The sequence below is a fragment of the Poecilia reticulata genome, chromosome 2, assembly GCF_904066995.2.
Source record: "Poecilia reticulata chromosome 2, P_reticulata-male-v2, whole genome shotgun sequence".
In the NCBI taxonomy this organism is placed as follows: Eukaryota; Metazoa; Chordata; class Actinopteri; order Cyprinodontiformes; family Poeciliidae; genus Poecilia; species Poecilia reticulata.
In genome coordinates, this window is record NC_088831.1 from 25740886 (window position 1) to 25761369 (window position 20484).

The 20484-nt window shown below is 40.6% G+C and overlaps 1 protein-coding gene across 4 annotated transcripts in view; it reads left to right on the forward strand.

Annotated features, from left to right (window-relative positions):
- Nucleotides 1-20169, forward strand: part of il1rapl1a (interleukin 1 receptor accessory protein-like 1a) — a 206813-nt gene extending 186644 nt beyond the window's left edge. The window contains exons 8-12 of one of the 4 annotated variants that reach the window (XM_081601649.1): nt 4677-4822; nt 8314-8460; nt 11796-11966; nt 13968-14012; nt 17831-20169. In XM_081601649.1, coding sequence (XP_081457775.1) covers nt 4677-4822; nt 8314-8460; nt 11796-11966; nt 13968-14012; nt 17831-18552 — 1231 coding nt within the window. In that variant the 3' untranslated portion in view covers nt 18553-20169. The remainder of the gene's footprint in view (nt 1-4676; nt 4823-8313; nt 8461-11795; nt 11967-13967; nt 14013-17830) is intronic. The other 3 variants (XM_081601650.1, XM_081601658.1, XM_081601654.1) reach the window with 3 other exon arrangements.
- Nucleotides 20170-20484: the final 315 nt, after the last annotated feature.

The window sequence follows — 20484 nt, forward strand, 5'->3', positions numbered from 1 at the left end:
TGTTTTTTTTCACCTGGAAAAAAAATCATTGTGCAGTTTGTAGTGAATTTGGTCCACAGCATATACGTTGATGAATGTTTTGTCATAAAGTCTCTCTCTGACAAGCAGAACAAGAACACATTTGCTACTCTCCACTAGCGGTATATCGCATCTTTAAAAATAATGCTGAGCTCCTCTTTATGAGCTTCACACAGTTTGGTTTTATTTTAGTGCAGCCTCTAAACTTTCTTTCCTTTAACACAAGAGTAACTTCATGTCAATCCCTCCTCCTTAAAACATGTAAAGAAGTCTATAGTGTATCGTCCCGGTGCATATTTCCCATCAGGGCTGTTTGCAGAGGATGCAGCCCCTTCTGATTGTTAGCTACTACCTTTTTTTTTTTTTTTCGCAACACACTTTCTCCTTCTCTGCACTACCTATTGCTGCAGATAGGCCTTAAGGACCTGAGGAGGAGGACAGCAGGGTAGGAGAGAACGCAGACTAAGAGCAGAAGAAGTAGATGGATGCAGGAAACATGTTCCAAGTCGCTGCGGAGCAACGTTAACGAAGACGCATCTGCAATGATGAGTTTTCTCTTGCGTTGATGCACGCATGCAGGAGAAACAAATTGCAGTTTAAGCAGAACCTTTTGCTTCTCTCTTCCTCTATTACTACCTGACAACAAGATCTCCCCCCCCTACACTCAAAGGCTGAGGGCTTCTCTGCTCAATAATTCATACCCGGACTTCATGCAGCAGATCAATAATATATTCAATCATCCGTTCTCTGTTGTTGAAGCTGATACCCTGGGCTTTCTCGGATCCTGCTTTGATTCTATTTCCATACACACGTAGCCAGAGATGAAGCCAGGAAAACCACAGGGGGTGAAGAAAAAAAAGATAGAAGATAAAGCTGAACTAATCTGTACACTGCATGAGGTTAAACTCTGTGCCCCTGATATGATAACGTGTTTCTTTCTAAAGGGTTAACATCTTGTCATCAGTCTGACACGTCGGGTTTTATTGCTGACTTGTCAGCAGTCAAACCTTGAGCTGCTTCGGGTTTCTGCAGGCGTTTATTTACCCAACTCGGGGCCTATTGATTTTGGAGACGGGAGTTCATTTCTGTGGTAACCTGAGCCCATAAATTCTCATTTGTGCCACGGGGACAAGGCTGCCTCCGTTATCGCGGCACGGTTGGCTGGACATTAGCATAGCATGCAGAGATTAATAAATTAACAAAACAAATCTGGCTCAGCATAATGAAGTAGGTGGTCGATAAATTATTGAGCACGTTGTGTTGGCGTTTCGCAGGTGAGCGCATGAAAGCAACGGGTGAAGTGGAAATTCGTCGCTAAGCGAGCGAGCACTGTGGTATTGTTTGTGATTCGAACAAAGGAAATTCAAGTTGACAAAATGTTTGTCATGTAATCGTCCTGTTGAGGCTACGGCATCAGTCAACCTGTTTTCATAAACTTTCCAGCCCTCAATTATGATTATAAGATATGAATCACAACATAAAGAAAATGAGCCTCTGGATGGATGGAAATAAATAGTTGTGAGAAAGGATAAACGTTGTTGTGAGTGGTGAAGTTTTTTAAAAAGACGGAAGCCAATTTCAAGGTTTCAGAAATGGCTGTGAAGCAAAGTCAAATGTATTTAGTCATTTTTTTAAATATGCTGCATTTTCAACACATCAAAGTAACATATAGGGCTGTTGTAAAAGAATATTTTAGTAATCGAGTACTCTATAGAATATTTTTACAAGTAATCAAGGAATAGGAATCAAACCTATTAGTTAGAACAAAAAGATCCAGAGGATGCTTCACTCAACCCAGAGCAAACTTAGAATCCAGAGAAACTCCTATCAGTTTATCTAGAGAAACCACCTTAGATCAATATTTAGCATTAAACTTGTAATACCTATCGAAACTCCTTTTTGATTACAAATCTAAAACAAACTTAGAATGGACCTCCTATTAGTTTATAAATTACAGCCTACTTATTCTTATTCTTGCTAAATATGGAGAACTCAATATTTAGTTCTATACTTTTACCTGTTTGTCTATTTTGGGTTTGTTGTTTTGTCTGTATTTCCTTCCAATTCATATTAAGCACTTATCACTAAAAATGTGCTATGTAAATAAAATTACCCTAGCTTATCTTACCTCTAAAAAAAGACTAAATGACTTGGATTATGTATTTAAACTTGCATTTAAGTAACTATTACAATTCAGTTAATTCTGCAGCTTAGACTGATAGAAATGCTCTCTAACTCTTTTGTCGCATTAGGACAAGATCCCCAGACTCAACGGTAACGTCTGTGAAAAAGTGTCTGTGCTGCTAATGGTACTTGAACATCTGCTACAACAACAACCATTTAAAGTTATTCAAAAGCCACCACTGGAGTTCAAGCTCTCGCCACCTGCTGCTGTGGAGGAGGCAGCGGAAGGACCTTTCACTTCATGTAGCATTATGGATTTGCTGTTCCAAGAAGTCCTTGAAATATGAGAGAAAGAGTGTTTACCAAACTAAAAAAGGAGAATAAATCTGAATCTCAGCCTCTCTGGGAGAACTTATTGTTTTTTTAACTCATCTGCGTGTGACAGAATAAAATCTCTGATTTCATCAAATTCTTCTGAATATTTTTACAATCATTGCTTCAAAGTTTATTTCATCCTGCTTTGACTTTTTTGATACTTTGGTTGATGTTTTCTTGCAAGTTTCTGAAACTTTCTGACACCTTTTATCCAGTTAAGAGTGGTTTGACCAATACATTTGAGAGCAAATTAGTTATCCTACTTGCACCTGTTGCCTCCACCATCCTGTGCAGTAACAAAACTTGTTTTAGCTCCCCTCTGTATAAACAGAGTCCATCATCCCTATTTCCCACCTCAAGTCCCCACAAGATCTCCATTTGAGGCCCAGGTGGTCATTTTCTACCAGCTCCTAGAACAGAAAACTCCCTTTGCAGGCCCACGGTGTGATTATGTGAAATGAGAGGCTTCAAAGTGGGCATCACTCCCCGGAGAGAAACATGAATTATTCCTACGTCTTCATCTTAAGTCCACCCTTCTTCCCGCAGCACAACAACTTCAGGATCAGCAGCCCTGCCTTAAACTCTCTCCTCACCCGTGATACATTTTCAATTACAGTTGACAAAATCTCTCCAACAAGCCGTCCTTGTGTGCGGTTTATCGGCTCGAAGGCAAGAGAAGTGAGATTCTTGAGAGTCATTACCTCTCTCCCCTCCGTTCCTCCCAAATACACTCGAGCTGGCACGCAAACACTCTGCCCTCATCCCGCTCCTCCTTCTCATCATGGCGAATGATGCAGACGTACACACGCACACACACACACACAAACAGCGGAGTCGCGCTTTCTCATTTGTGCTTTGTTTCCTTTGTCGCATCATTTGTGCTGAGGGTGCTGTAAAAGTGGGCTAAGTAGTGTGTCTGAGGTATGAGCGAGCTTCGTCTCCCTTTTCTCTACTCCATCAGGCTCAAGCAGCCCAGCGGGGGAGCAGAGGGGGGTAGGATGGTGGGGCACTCATTTACTTTATGGAATATTACTTTCTCTCCTTCTTGCCGTTACCATGGCAGCCGCTATAAAAAGAATTTCTTCTCATCGCCATTATTTGATTCCACCCCCCCCACACACACACACAAGCTCAGGAAGATCCCTTATTGATTTTCATTGTTCACATATTTTTAGTGCAGAGGAAAGAAATTAACATTCCATGAAGTGCTAAACAAAACAGAAAGGGGGTCTTCCAGTGGATGCCTTCGTGCCACATAGCTTGAGACATTATGTAAAGCTTGAGATCCATGTAGCGGTCAGGACTGATCCATCCATCAGTGTCTGAAGTCACATGGGCAACAGGTGGAGGAGGGATGCTAAGGTGTCGCTCTCCCAAGCAACACTCACTAGCTATGGGATCCCGAGGCACTCCCAGACCGAAAGGGGCATACAGTCCCTTCAGCAGGTTCTATGTCTGCCCAGGGGCTTCACCTGTTGGGGTCCAACCCCAAAACCTCCTCGGCTGACTTGAGCCGAGGACCGGCCGCTCTGCTTCAATCTCGGCACTAGACGAACTCATTCTGGTTACTTGGCATTCTGCTTACCGCTCCAATGCAGGCTGAAAGTCATGCATGACTTGAAGATCCAGGCATAAATAAATCAGCCTCAAACCCTTGGGACATGAGCCTGAGGTTCCCAGACCAGACCGCCTTTTCAACTAATACATCTTGAGGTCCTGCCCATGAAAACCACAAACAACACAAGCCACATGCGGCAGATCTGGTCGAGTCTTAACACCTCAGGGAACAAGAGCAACTTCATGCTAAGATTGCAGACACTCCTTTTACTTTGGATTCATACAGCCAATATTATCAACACCTGGTGTCCCATACTCTTGCAGCAGTTCCTTCAAAAATATCTGAGGGGACACATTTGTGAGCTGCCTCCAGATGTATAAAACACATGCAAACTTACTTGACACCCTTCGGAAATGAACCCAAGGTTTCATAATCTGGAGGCCCCTCCGTTTTGCTTCCATGGTTACAGTAAACTTTGGACTAAACATCCAGGCTGAGCCATCAATCAAAACTACCTAAATAATCTTTTATCATCTGTTTTCAAAAGTGTGAAGCGAAGGACGTATTGTTGATCTCTGTTTGTGTATGTGTTTTTTTGCAGGCTCGTCAGGGAACATCTCGGAGAGCAGGAAGTGGCGATTTCCTTGACTATCGAGTCTTTGGAGGAGGAGGATTTAGGAAATTATTCCTGTCACGTGGAAAACAGTCACGGCCATATCAACGCCACCGTTCAGATCTTCAGGCGGGGTAAGAACTACTGGCTATTTCCCATTTCAAATTAAAAAACTAATATCTTTCTAATTTTTTCCCCCCAAACAATTCTGGTTCTTTTTGCTCTCAGTCTCACTGCACCAGATATTTTGCATCAGCTCTCTTTAAGCTGAATCATAAATAAAATAATCAAAGGCAGCTGCATCATTTCATCAAACATTTTCTCCTTTTTTTCCCCCCATCGGTCTGTGTATATTTACCCAAACTTCATGATTGCATTTGGTACAGTCTTATCTTCTGTGTTTGCACCAACAGCTTTGTAGCTATTTTGGCTCTCTTGCATGACTTGTCTGAAGCTGTTTTCATGCTCTAGCTGTCACCCCACAAGAGAGGTAATTTGATGGCTGTTTAAACAGCAAATTGGTCTGCAGCTTTTCCCAACAGGCCAATACATCCAGCATACAATTACATTTTAAGTCTTTATACGTCTGTTTCCCCGCTTTAATCTCTTTCTCTGTGATCATCCTTTGTAGACGGCCCAGTTTCGTTTGAGTGGTCTTTGCGGACCGCAGACGGCTCCGTTTAACTCTCTTTGCGAAAGGAGAGGGATGCAAAGTCGAGCTTTCTCCATCTCTCTCATCCAGATCTTGATGTTTATTTCATGTTTTTTTGTTGTTTTTTTTCTCGAAGTGCATATCACTTACAAGCCCTGCAGCAGGTCTAACGACACGGCGGGCTGCCTTTCCGTGTATCTAAAAAGGATTTGACAGCGAGTGTCGGTCAGTGGGACTTTAACAACTCCAGGAGAAAAGATAATTGGTGGTAATCAGCCAGATGCTTTACAATTATGGGAAAAGACAATGGAATGTACATTTGAACACATTTCCAACAACAATATTTTTGCTTTTCAAATGTAAAGTTCCAAGAAATATGGAAAATATCTTCACATAGAAATAGCTAAATATACTTTCACTAGGATTTACTTTTTAACCACATGAGTGTATAGGGCTGTTGAACACAATGGGGCACCTATTGCACCCATGGTAAAGATGGGTAAGAAGCTTTTCACAGTATTGTGCAAATGTTTGGCAAATCTAATCTTTAATTTTAACAAAGTTTTTCCTATTTCTTTGAAATACTTGTTTTGCTTTTCTTTTTTTCTTTTTTTTTTTACAAAATTGCTGGTTCTCCACTTATTAAATCACCTTTAATAAATATTTTTATTTATACTAAAAAAAATGTTCAACTGGGGGAATATGGCACAAAATGGAAAGCACAAGAGAACATGCCTTTAAAAAAAGCCAATATTCATCTCCAAAAGTCAGCTCAAAGAAAACTATTTGTGTACTATCTATTTTACATACAGAGCAATAGTTTTTAAAAGGTACATAAACTCTTGTACAGCCTGTTTCCACAAACACCTGGTCAAACTGTGAGTCTGCTGAACTCGCCAAAGGAACTACTTCTCAGTCCAAAACTCCTACAAATGGATGTTAACAATAAAATAAAACGTTGTTGTGATGATGTGCTGAAAGCAGCGAGTTGGGAAGAGTAAGAGCTTCTTAAAGAGACAGAGGCCAATTTCAAAGAATCAAATTGCAAAGTTAAATTTCTTTTTTAAGTCGTGTTTATACATGCAACATTTTTATAACAACTTAAGGTAGCATACTTACTTGAGTGTTTTATAAAATGGCTCTACGTGCCTAGAAAATACATAACACTGCAGCTTTAAAGCAACTCTGTGACAAATAATGAGAATATCCACATTTATTTTGACACCACAGAAAGTGAGTAAAATGGTGAGCTTGCTGTTGGAGAACTTCCCTAAAATGGTGCCTTATTAGAGTCACCAAGTCTCCATTACAATTGGATGTTTTCTACATGCCAACTTGTCGTTTGGGTGTTAAACTAGAAAAAACAATTCTCCGTCCAACATGACGAACATTTGGGTTTTGATAAAACTATTTGGACTTTAAGTGGAACTCTACGCTTCGGTCAGTAAACACTTCAAGAGGGTCTGGCATGAAACAGACAATGAATCATTGACAAACGACCCCACACCTTACGCCGTTGAGGTTGGTAAAGATAAATATCTGACACTTTTTTTGTTATCCAAACTCCTTGCAACTTGACCTTGGTGAAAGTGTTAAAATAAAAGGAATTTTTCATACAAAAATCTGTAAATCTCTTAGTAAACTGAAGATATAGCAAATAAATAGCAGATTGATGATCCAAAACATATGCCCAAAGCAACATGGAAAAGGTTTATCACATACAAAATCAACCGTCTGTTATTTTTGTGTCAGTCCCACAAATGCATCCTGCAGAGCACCTGTGGGCTGAACATGTTATCAACAGCAGCGGTTTAATAAATCTGGCAGGAGACATTTTGTGTAAACCATTTGCTCATTCCCTTGCTGCAGAAATGAAGGAAACATAAAGGTGTGTTTTATTTCCAATGTATCAGTGACATTTTGCTACAGCAATATTGGATGAATTTATTTTAAGAGTTGCAAGGGGTGACAATAAGTGATTGATGCATAAAATGAATTGGTAAGACCTCGCTTATCTCATTTGTTTTTACTCGTTTTAAGACTGACAGAATTGGAAAACATGATGTATCTCAAATTAAAACATAAAATAATACATTTATTTAAATTCTTGAAATAATATCGTTTAGATAAACTTTGGATTTAGATCATTTTAAACAAGACGCGAACGCCTAACTGAGGGCAGACGAGATTTAACGTAAAATTACTTTGCAATGTTTCTATTGCAGCACGAGAAGATGTGCGTCTTTGCTCTGTCTGATAAAATAGAGAGAGCATTGCAGCTGGCATGGCAGCCACGCATTGTTAAAGCCCACAGTGTGACAGAGATAAAAGGTGAACGTGTTCTAGCTGAGCCAACCAGGTAAATGCTGCTTTAATACACATCGTAACTCATCCCCCAAGCCAGGTCTCAGGGGAGACATGGAGGCGATAATAGAGAAGAGAAATGAACTGAAAAGGGAAGGAAAAACGGCAGCGAACGCAGATGGAGAGGCGACTGACGGCAAGATGAGTAATCTGAAACCCGTTGTTTTGAAAATGCCGCCATCCATGTCCGGGATTGTTACACTACGGATGACGGCGAGAGTGCAGAGCTGTGTCATTGCTGCGCCATGAAAAAGAAATGAAGCCCATTTCTCATTAGATTTTCTTTTTTTTTTTCTGCAATGTGCTCTCTCATTTTTCTCAAACTCGTTATGAGCCCTGTGTCTTTGAAGATTGATTCTGCTTTGTTCTGAGTTGAGCTCCGAAACTTCTGCGGATTGTCCGGCTTTTTGGGCAAATGTAAATGTGCCCTCTAACCGAATCGAATCCCCCGACTTCAACAGCTCAATACCGAACAAAAAGGGAGACGGGCCCCGGCTCCGATTTGGTGCAGAGACAATACGCTAACATGCAAAACTGTGAAAGGAGCTGAAGCGGCGACTGTGTCAGCAGTTTTTCCTCATATTTTCGGTCTGTGTTTCTTGTCCTCAGCAGAGCTCATGTACACAGTGGAGCTGGCAGGAGGGCTGGGAGCGATTCTGCTGCTTCTCATCTTCCTCATCTCCCTGCACAAATGCTACAAGATTGAGCTGATGCTTTTCTATAGGAGGCACTTCGGCAGCGAGGATGTGGATGGAGGTAAGGACAACCCAGCTCATCTGAAAAAACAAAACATCAGCTTTCTACCATCAAGATGTCCCTATATATATATATATATATATATATATATATATATATATATATATATATATATATATATATATATATATATATATATATATATATTCAATTGTGTTTGACTTGAACCGACTCCACGGCAGATTTTAAATCCTTCGTCTACTTTTTCCTAAGTGGCCAGGGACTACTGCTACCATGGCTCCATTGGGGGAAAGACGGGGAAGGATTTTCAATTTGTTGCCCATTTAAAAATAGATCAGTCTCAATATGTCAGGGAAGGATGCTCGCGCCGCACCAACGAAGGCCATGTAGCAACACATGGGGACTGGACAGGCTAGAAACAACCTCCCTGAGTGACAAATAGGAGCTAAAACTAGCCCAAAATTGTGGAGCAGCGGCTTGTTTTCTTTGCACAACATAGTTAACTTTTCCTTCAGCTAGAGTTGTCTGTTTATGTCCCAGTGTCTCTCTCTCTCTCTGTGTCCTTAAAAATTCTGGAAACAAGAAACTTGCTGCTTTTTTTTTTTTTCTCCCCTCCACATACATGAATTATCTATTACACGCAGTTTTGTTGACTCAAACTTCTACATGATTAAGTCACACTGTCAGGGACAGCTGATACAAGCGGTTTTGATTCCTCCAGCTTTGCTCGTGGTTAATTTGAGACGTCTGTTGCTAATTTGAAGGCAGTGTTTGAAGTTCGGATCCAATCGAGCGCGGGCCTGGCCCTTTCCAGGGAGTCTCAAAGCTGCGCCTGCTTCTCCAAAGAGTTTTTTTTTTTTTTTGAGAAAGCCCCTCTTCTCCTTTTTTGGCTGTCCCACATTCACATTCTACAGAGAATAATGACTAGCACTCGCTGAACATGTCGCCACCACTGTGCTTCTTTTATTCTATTTTCTGCCTTTTCAGTTCTTCTCACTGTCTTCTGAGAAATCATTTTGAGGTGTGTAGCAGTGCATTGCTTGAGTCTTGATTTGGTCGTGTTTATATCTAACCCATTTTTTTTTTTTTTTTCCAAAGCGCACTTCATGGCCTAATGGATGTGACGCCACTGGGAATCAGTGTTTGTACTCTGTTGTTTACGACGAGCCCTTCTGTTCCAAATAAAACTGCTGAGCAGAAAATAGTTAGGTGTTATTTTGGAGAAGTGTTGCTCCAGTTCAAAATCCACTTAAACTTAGTCCAGTGCGAGGAGACTTGTCTTTACTATCAGAAAGTTTTAGCCTCGCACGCTTTAGTTAAAGTTAAGATCACAAACCAGAAAATCTGTTGCGATTAAATGGATAACTTTTATTTAGAAAGTGAAATGTTTGCAGCTCACCCTGAACAGGACACGTTGCTGGACGAGATATTGTATCTCATTCCTGGTTAAATAAGAAAAAAAAAGAGTCAAACCTAAAATAGTTTAAAAAAATTAAATTGAAATCCCTCTTTGTGTGTTTTCACATTTTCTAATTTGATAAACAGTGTTTTTTATGATTTTATCTTCCTTATAGAACTAATCAAAATCAGATTTATCAGTGTAGGTATTTTACACATCAGAAAAACGGCTCTAAATTACATACAGATGTACAGAATCAACTTCATCCAATCATGCAAACAAATTCAGTTGTTTGTGCTCTGATTTGATTAAAGTTAAATTTACATGGTGACAACAGCAGCAGAAACTTAGTAATATAACTTGAAAAATGTTATGTTTGTGATCATAAGTGTTGATATACGAGTTCTTTGATCAGATGCAGGAGGATAAAAAAATTATTTAACACATTTTTTCTAACTCTTCCTTGCAATGAAAGCGATGAATAAGACATTACTGCAAATAGGCTATTACAAATTTAAAAAAAATTTAAATAGCAGCCCAGAATTTACTGATACATTATTTTTACGCTTAAGCAAAAACTTATACAAAATAAAGTCAACGCTTCACCTTACGGCAAGTAAAACACAGCAAACAAAAATTTCTCTGCCATCAAATTCGATGCCAAGATTCACATCATCATAAAAAAAAAGACAAACTACATTTTGTGCATACATACAGCAACCTCTGCTCCATTTTATATATATATATATATATATATATATATATATATCTTTGAAAGTATTAATGTTGCAGACAACATTATGATTCACAGTAAGAGCAGGAAACAGGTGAAGGAGAGGCTTAAGAGATGGAGGTATGCAGTGAAGTGAAGAGGAATTAAAGTCTGTAGAAGGATGGAAGATTATAATATTCTGGGAAAGAAAGGTGGAATGAAGCTGCAAGATGTAGGGATTAAATACTCAGGTTCAATCCTCCAAAGCCACAGAAACACGAGAGGCGTGAAAGAGATGAGTGTGTGGGCCGCTTGTGATGGAACGATATCTGCAAGTGAAAGGAACGGGTTACAGCTTGGTAGTTGGATCTACTATGATGTACAATTCAGAGACAAAATGAATATGTAAGGGTGACGTCTCAAGACTGACAGACTGGACAGCAAGGCAGAAAAGTGGGGAAAGGAGAGTCTATTCTGGAAGGAAGAGGGAAAAATCACAGTGGAGTTTTATGGATGGAGTGAGAAAAAAAGACGGCTGACGTTCGATGGAAAGTGGTGATTAAGATAAAATGAGATGAGACAGATGATTATGTCCTCTAAAGATTTGCAACACTGATTAAGCGTTGAAGTAAATAAAAGAAAAATGCCACTTTTGCAGCTTCTCTACAACCTGATTAGTTAAATATTAAGAATTTGATTGACAAGTCGGCTTAGATTTGAAAGTTTGCACCAAGTTACAGGTCATTTCCATATGAAAAAATTCACATTGTCAGTTTAACATGTATGCAGCGACATCTTTTCTAAGTATTAGCATAAGAACATATTCATACCAAACAGGATGTAAATACCAGCTGCTTAGGCGAGGACTTTGTAAGTGACCTGTTCCACTTTTTTTCCTGGCATAATCTATTTCTTTTCATATCTTCTGATAAATGCAGGAATAAAGAAAAAACAATACCTCCATATTTGTGAGTCAGAATCAAGACGATCTTATATTTTGCTCTGTAGACCGTTGCAGCTTTGGCCTGTTTTAATGTGAAACTCCAATGAAATGAGCCAAAGCACTCAAACTCTGAGAAAGAAAATGTTGACAATTTAAACTATTCTAAAGGTCAGACATTTTTAATAAACACATTCCCTCCAAATGTCTGCACGTTTCGGCCGAATGCTTGTGTACGTTCGCGCGGCCTTAAATGACTCCAACCGTGAGCTGTCTGCTCCACGTTCTCCACAAATCGCTGTCTGTTTCTCTCTCTCTTTCAGAGAACAAAGACTATGATGCATACCTTTCATACACCAAAGTGGACCCTGACCAGTGGAGTCAGGAGACCAGGGAGGAGGAGCGCTTCGCCTTGGAAATACTGCCCGACGTGCTGGAAAAACATTACGGCTACAAGCTCTTCATCCCTGATCGAGACCTCATTCCAACAGGCAGTAAGCGCTCTGGCTGTGTGTGTGTGTGTGTGTGTGTGTGTGTGTGTAGGTGTGTACATGTGTAACTATCCAACAGGGGACATGCGTGTCATTTTACACTGACCAACAGGGGACTCACCGTTGAAGAGGGGACATTTTGTAGGTCCCCTCTTGGAAATGACCCTGTTTTAGGGTCAGGGGTTGCAGTTAGGACTAAGGTGTGAATTGACTTTTGGTTAGGGTTAGGAAAAGGGTTAGGTATGTGATGGTTAGGGTTAGGAAAAGGGTTAGGGTTAGGCTGTAGAAATGAATGGAAGTCAATGGAATGTCCCCTGTTGGATAGTAGCGTACGACTGTGTGTGTGTGTGTAGGTGTGTGTGTGTGTGCTCACATGTCGACAGTGGGTTGAAAGCTTGCAGTAGCGTGTGCAGAACATTGGCTTGTGCTGCATATATGATGTTGTTGTTTAGCACATTGCTTTGCGCTTCGTCTTGGTCTACACTTGTTGGTTTGTGCTCGTCTTCAGTGTTCTTCACCGTCTCATGTTCTGTGCTGTTAAGACAAATTTAAACTAAGCTGTCGCAACTGCACCACTTAGCCGTAACATTATGACCACTCAGTATTTAAAGCTACCGTTTCCTTTTGAGCAGAACCTCTAAAAATGTGCAGATATATGACAACATTCTGCTAAGAAGACCCAAATGTGGTGGATTGAGAAAACAACAAAGTGACTGGAGGACTGACCCGATCCTCTGGTCTTTCATTCTTCATTTCCTTCTCCTGACTTTTCAATTCATATTTGCTTCAAGTAGACAATAATAGTTTACTCTGGGTCACAAAAAGCACTGGTCAGATGCTCTCTGCCCAGTCTGTAGGTTGCATAAATATCCACAAATATCTGCAGGTTTTTTCCTAATAACATACATAATACCCAAGTTAAAGAAAAAATAATCATTCCGACTCTCCTTGTGAATTAAATGGAGTTGCAAAGTTTGGCTTACCCCTGTTTAGCAGATTAATATTTATTAATTCAGGTCCTGTTAACTCTTTAGAGTAGACCTACACTGTCAACTTTGATCATTTGTGACCTTTTCACTACTGAGTAAGTCTTTACCACTGCCGACTACATCTCATATTTTTTCCTCAACGGTGTTGATAAAGTTTCCAGTATACTCTCTTCTAACACGTCTACTCGCAGGTCAAAAACTTTTATTTATTTTTGTTTGTTTGTTTCCATGCTTGTCCTGCCCACAGCCAGATGCTTCTGCAACAAAATAATCAGTTTTAGCTGTTCGGTGGTCATAAGATTATGGCTAATCTCAGTTAATTGTACATTATTATTTCAAATATCCAAAATATTTAGTTCAAAACTCTCTGCAAGAATCTTTTTTTCTTGCATGGTACCAAATGTCTTTGGACTGAAGCTGGAGATCACGGCTCTCCTCCGTGGCTCTTCCCTAACCAGCTACTACTGAAGGGGGGGAATACAGTATGCAGCGAGCACTCGACGCTGACATATTGAGCAAATTGATCGTCCCCTTTGGTTTCCATCCATGCAGCAATAAATCCGCGAAAATTCTGTGTGAACATACTCTCATGCGCGCCAACTCGTGCCTGCTTAGCAGTCCGTTTGTGCCAGTGGTACACAGTGTGCTCTACTTTGTAGCGATGCTGCGTGTTTGTACTGTGGGCTTCATGTGGAACAGATGAAACGCAAACACACGTCCTACTTGGTCCAGAAAGAATTAAACATCAGTGGGAAATGTGGGGAGGCTCTGAGCCGCGCCGAGCCGGAGCCGCCTCTATCCTTTAATCAAAAGAAATTGCCGCCAGCATCAGTGCCAAACAGAATCGCTGCAGATGAATGTCCAATCAGGGGGAAACATGCTATGTGATTAATTACATGTGAAGTAAAAAGATGAGCGTGAGGAAGCGCTGCTTACTTTTTTTACAGCCGTGTTGTGTGTCTGTGTCTGCATTGTGTACTGCCTGTGACCTGAATGTTAAAATGTCTATGTTTAGGTCTCACCAATGAGCATTACCAGGATGACGCGCGACTTTTTGGAGGTACTCGCCCTCAATCTTTTCCTCTTGCATTTAGCTGCTTTCATTTACCTTTGGATGCTGCGATGCAGCGTTAGACATTCATGTTAAATATAACATACCTGAAAAGGTAAATGTAACACATGATATCCTATATTGAGTCAGTAAAATATGTGTTCCCTATATACTCTATGGTCAAAAACGGTTTCATGTTTTTCTTTTTTTGTCCCGTTTGAGTCAACTGATAGTACTTACTATGGAAAGGTTAATTTATTTCAGTAACTCTATTAAAAAAATGAAACTCATATGTTATATAGATTCACGACACAGAGTGATATAACTGAGGGAAACACCAAAAAAATAAATTTTCTCAAAAAACCCCCAAAAAAAGCAGAATAGTATATAAAATCAAAACAAAAACTGATTTTAAAGTAGTCATGTCACGGCCACGTCGACATGTTAGGGTTTTCCAGCAGATGGCCGCCGACACCCTGCACAAGGAGGCAAAGCCACAAACAGTAGCTGCTGAACAAGCTCGATTTTATTTATTTATTTTTTAAACAGGAAAGTCGATTGGAAGAAAAAAACGCATTGCCCAAAAAGGTGCGCAAACAACAGGAAAAACTCCAGCTTTCAGTGGATTATGAAGCAAAGCGAGACTTTAGGGGAGACTCACATGTATGCGACCTGCAGCTGGACTCAGAGCTTTAAAGAAAGAAAACACACAGACGTATCGCGGACGCCGCAGCTGTCGCAGTTCCTCGTGCTGATGCGCTCCTGAACCAGAACATCCAAGTCGTCTTACCTGAGCTAAACGGAAACAGAACTGGGCCGCTGCAAGATCCCAGGGTCTGGAGGATGAGCGGAGAGGCTCAGAATCCCAGTCACTCGCAGGTCCGCAGCTGGTGGTGATTTGTGGAACTATATCCTTGGTCAGAGCAGCCATCTGTTAGGCAGTTTTAGAGCACCGTGTGCCTTCCCTCTGCTGACAAGCTTTATGGGAGAAGGTGATTTCATTTTCCAGCAGGACTTGGCACCTGCCCACACTGCCAAAAGTACCAATACTTGGTTTTATTACCATAGCTCTGGGCTTGACTGGTCGACAAATTTTCCTGACCTGAACCGCGCGAAGAATCTGTCAAATACCGTCGAGAGGAAGGTGAGAGACGGAAGGAACGTGGGCGGAAGAGCTGAATTTTACGTTTTTATCAGCCGTGAAATACAATCATTAAATGAAACTACATTAAAAAAAAAAAACAGATTTAAAATATAACACTAATAAAAAAACAGTACTATATGAGTTTTTACTTGTTGAATTGAATTACTGAAAAAATTTAACTTTTTGTTTATATTCTGATTAACGGAGATGCACCTGTTACAAATCAAAATCCAAAAATCAGTCCATCCTGAATTTGTTTTAATTAAAACATCTAACTTGCACCAGTATTCAGCTCTGAACCTTTAGCATCTCACGTCTTCAATTGAAGCTCACATGAGCCAAGCTGAGTTTAGCGCACACAACTACTGTAGATGGAAGTCAAGTTTCTAAAACAAACTCTTGCAGCTAAATGAGATTCTGAGAGTGAAAACTAAGCCATTAGATGGAGAGAAGTTCCATTAGACTCAGGAGGTAGTATTATGTCCAAGACAAAACCTTTAGGAAGGATAACATCGTTTAAAATGTCCGAAAGCCTCACTCTTGGTAACATAAAAGACCCTTAGAAACGGCAGATGGCTCCTCTACATTTGTCTGACCTGTCAAACTGAGCAGACGGGGGCGATGGGCCTCGTTCAGACCATTAACCAACGAGCCAAACTTTGGAAAAGAGAAACGAAGGACAAATGTAGTGACAGAACCGGCTTTTCTGCAGAACGTCTGTGCAGTTCTCACATGTGATCAGCTAATTAGAAAACCTAAACAAAAAAGAAAAAGGAAATAATCTGTCAGTTTTTAATGAGTTGTGAATGAAATATTTGACACCATCCCTGCTGACGAGCGTGTCGGAGGTGTCGGGATATTTTTCAGCAGCGCCATCTGAGAGAGGAGTCAGAAGTCGTACAGGAAACTGGAACAACCTTCACTAAAACTCAGCTGAAGTCCTGCACAGACCTAGTTGAAATCTAAATCTATAAATATTATAGGCGTCTCCTGTCAGACTCTGCATCTTAATGTGCCTGAGTCTAAACATTTCTGCCAGGAAAACTGAAATAAACTTTGAGAGAGAATGTCTTAATTTTGAGAGATCATTCCTTAAAGACTGAAAGCATCTACTGCTGGATTCGTCCCCTTTTTCACGTTTACATTACACTCATGTCAGCTTCAACTGAAACACATTTTCAGGGTGGAGTTAATTTACATTTAGCAACAGTATTAAGTGCAAACTTTTACTTCTGATTTGTTTTCTTCTTGCCCACTCAGGGTCAACATTATACAGACACTCTCAAATATAAACATGCACCCGTATCAGTAGATATCCAAAAAAAAAACTTAGACTTTTTAAGCATCTTGTGGCACATTAATTAGCTGCATATTTTAGTAACCTTTAAAAGCTCTGATATAACTCTCAATGACTGTTTTATGTGCTGTTCTTGGGCACAGGCCTGATTTTTAATTGTGTTCTGCTAATTTTCAAATGGTTTGCAGTCTGAGCCATCCAAGCTACCGTATTCATTTCAAAGCCAGTGTTGATGGATGTTTTGGGTCATCGTCCAGTCGGGCCCCAGTCTCGACCGTTCTTGAATGTTTTTTGGTGTTAAATCCTAAAACATGAAGTGGCATTGTTGTCAGTTACTATGGCAACGAGTCTGCGTAGCTTGGCGAATACAGATCACTTTGCTGTGGATCATAGCACGAAATTAATACCTACATTTTTAAGTTTCACTGAGTTAACGCAGCTATGGATGAATGTAAATGATTAGTCTTTTTGCCCCCCAGCGTTGTATGCATGCGCAAAATTTCCGTAGGTCCAATAACATGCATGGTGTCTAAGTCATAAGTCAATGCCTCACCAGCAATGAACCTCACCGCACGTCACTGGTGTTGAATGTGTATCAAAAGGGAATTAGTGGTACTAAACAAGGTAGTTTGTCCGTTTTACCTAAAACAACTCATGTGGTGGTTTGAGGTGACAATGGTCCTCAAGAGTTTTACAGATAATTTAGTTTTCTTAACTTTGAAACCCATTTTGAATTTTCCAGTCTCTGTTTCTGATTTCATTGATAAGACAGGCGTACGTTCAGGTTTTCAAACAATGTGTCTAAAGTCCATACCTCATCCTGAATTAAATGTCATGGGTTTTTATATGTCTAAAAGCCTCGTCTGCGCCAGAAAAACAAATCAGGTAACATAAACAACCAATTCTATCAAGAAGATTGATGAAAAGTTCAACCACAATTGTGCTATGAGCTCATTAATAGTTTCAAAAAGTGAGTGATCAGGGTGCAATTTGAAAAGGTTCGTTAATCAAACATGTGGAGGGTTTTTTTAATATATATATTTGAGCCAGTCTGCATAATTTTAAGCCTTTGTGGATGAGATAAAAACTTAACTTATGCACCACATGTAGCCTAACAGATGCAGAAAATCTTTTTGAAAAACTGTTTTGGAGATTCATGTGTGTTGTTTGTTTGTCAGTCTAATAGTCCAGTCATTTTGAGTAAAAATTAAATGAGACTGAACAGGCAAAACAGGTCAGCTGTCATCGTCCTGTCTTTGTTGTATGTTCACCCATCACTAAGTTCTGCGGTTCTGGACTCTAGATTTGAAAGGATGAACTCTTAAAGCATCTTTTCTTTCTTTGAAATTTCTGCTCTCACTCACCTTTCCCTCTTGTTCCATGCAGCGTACATAGAGGACGTTGCGCGTTGCGTAGACCAGAGCAAGCGCCTCATTATAGTCATGACGCCCAACTACGTGGTGCGGCGAGGCTGGAGCATCTTCGAGCTGGAGACCCGACTGCGCAACATGCTGGTGAGCGGCGAGATCAAAGTCATCCTGATTGAGTGCGCCGAGCTGCGCGGCATCATGAACTACCAGGAGGTGGAGGCCCTCAAACACACCATCAAAACCCTCACCGTCATCAAGTGGCGGGGCCCCAAAAGCAACAAGCTCAACTCAAAGTTCTGGAAGCAGCTGCAGTACGAGATGCCCTTCAGGCGCACGGAGCCCATGCTCACGCACGAGCCGGCGCTGGACGTCAGCGAGCAGGGTCCCTTCGGGGAGCTGCAGACCGTCTCGGCCATCTCCATGGCGGCGGCCACTTCCACAGCCATGGCCACCGCCCATCCGGAGCTGCGCTCCTCGTTCCACAACACCTACCACACCACCATGAGGCAGAAACACTACTACCGCAGCTACGAGTACGACATACCCCCGGGGGGCACCCTGCCAGCTCTCTCGACTCTGGGGAACCAGCACACCTACTGCAACATCCCGTTGACACTGCTGAACGGGCAGAGGCCTCCGGGGAAGAGCCGAGAGCACAGCCTGGAAGAGGCTCACGCCAACAACGCCATGCTCCCGCTGCTGCCCAGAGAAACCAGCATCTCCAGTGTCATCTGGTAGTGACGAGCGGTCTCGACGTCGGCCTTGGGAAGAACCGAGGTCAGGGTCGGAGACGACGAGAACCAAAAGGAGAAGTCGGATCTGTTCGGGTCCGTGCGTCGCCGTTTGATGGGGAAACGCAGGAGGTGGTGCGGGGGACGATTTCCCCTGTTTTTGAAGAGGACCGGTCTCTTCTAACGAGCGATTTTACTTTCTATGTGGAACTAAAGAAAACATTTAAAAAAAAAGATTTTTTTTTTTTTTTTTTTTTTCTACACGGACAAATAAAGTGCAGGAACTCCGCTTTAAGGAAGACAAAACACAATTCCAACATCCTCACAAAAAGAAATGTGCATACATACAAACAAAAGGAAAACAGGGTCTGTACATATATTTGCATTTTATTAGTAGCATCAGTGTTTTCCTGTTTTGTTCTCTAGTCTGTTTAATTCAATCATGTCTGTTGCCTTCTCTACTGTAGGACTTTGCTTTAAAATGTTACACAAAGTTGTATATTTTTTACTCTTTCAGTTGTATTTTTTTTATATATCTTACTTTAACACGCTTGATTGGAAAGCCAGTATGTCATGTACTTGCGCTGTTGTGTTCTTTCTATTTGTTTTATCTTGTTTGTTTGTTTGTTTTTTGAATCATTCTGTAGTTTAAGCAAACTTTTTTTATGAAAGGGAAAAAAAAAAAACTTTTTGAAAGACCTGGACATCTTCAGGAGATATGAAGAGCTGAAACCTGTTTTTTTTGTTTGCCTGTACAAGGTGTATCTATTTTAAAACAGAACTCCTTTGGGGGGAAAAAAAAAATCATAGAATATGCAAAAAGACTGAGGAGCTGGCTAGAAACATCCAGCCGCGTGGGGCACAGATGACGGAAGCGGTTGGAGAGAAGCGCCGGTCCCCTCCAATCAGACCGACAGACTGGCAGATCTCTTTCCGACGCTTCGGCGTTTTTTTTTTTTTTTGTTTTGTTTTTTTTATATCGAAACAAACAGCCTGGCTGTTTTAGACTGATAGAGATATGCCTCACCTTAAAAAGAAAATCTGTAGATTATTTTAAAAAAAAGAAAAGAATTCTATTTTTATAACAGAAAAGAGTTTGCTTGAGAGGTCATACTTATTTGCATTTCATCATCTTCCATGTAGAAAGGGGATCGACGTATCGGCATTCTGTTGGTTTTGTACTCTTGTGAAAGTGGTTTCCGACTCGCCGAGAGACGAGGCCGGTGTTCTTGAATCCCACCCGACGAATACACCCTCTTACTACTCCAGGTTCTAAAGAAGCGAGGGAAAAAAAACAAACTTTTCCAAATGTTTTCGTTTTTGATGCATCGTTTTATTGCCATCTTGGAAAAATTCAGGTTTATTTGGTTCATAGAGATAGTTCACGTTTTAATGAGAGAAAAAGAAACCAGGTGTGTTTTGAAAGACTTTTTAAATATATTTGAAGGTGTGATTTTTAAGTATGCATAGCAAATAGATATGTATTCTATATATAATATAGATATTTATATAAATATATAAACACAATTTTCACTTGGAAAGAAATGTCTATCTTTATAGAAACACAATCATTATCAGTTGCCCTTACTTTCTCACTGCACATTAAAAGCATTGATTTCCTTTGGATGGTTTCCTTTTGTGTTCAGCTTTAGCTAATTGTTGCCAATAATTCATAACGCCTATAATACCCCCAATTTACAAACCTCACAGACGGCATAAACGTTTTTCCTATAACTTGTTTTCACTTGTTGCGAGCATTACTGCATTTCAATCAGTGAGGCTGCAGGAAAATGTGCCAGATGGATTTGTCGTTTCACGTCTGTGCCTTCAACTGATCACTTGCCGATTAACACATACAACTCAATATACAAAACAAACGTAAGGTGTGAGGCAAGGACAAAAAGGCTTTTTCAAAACTGCAGCTTATAGAAAAACAAAA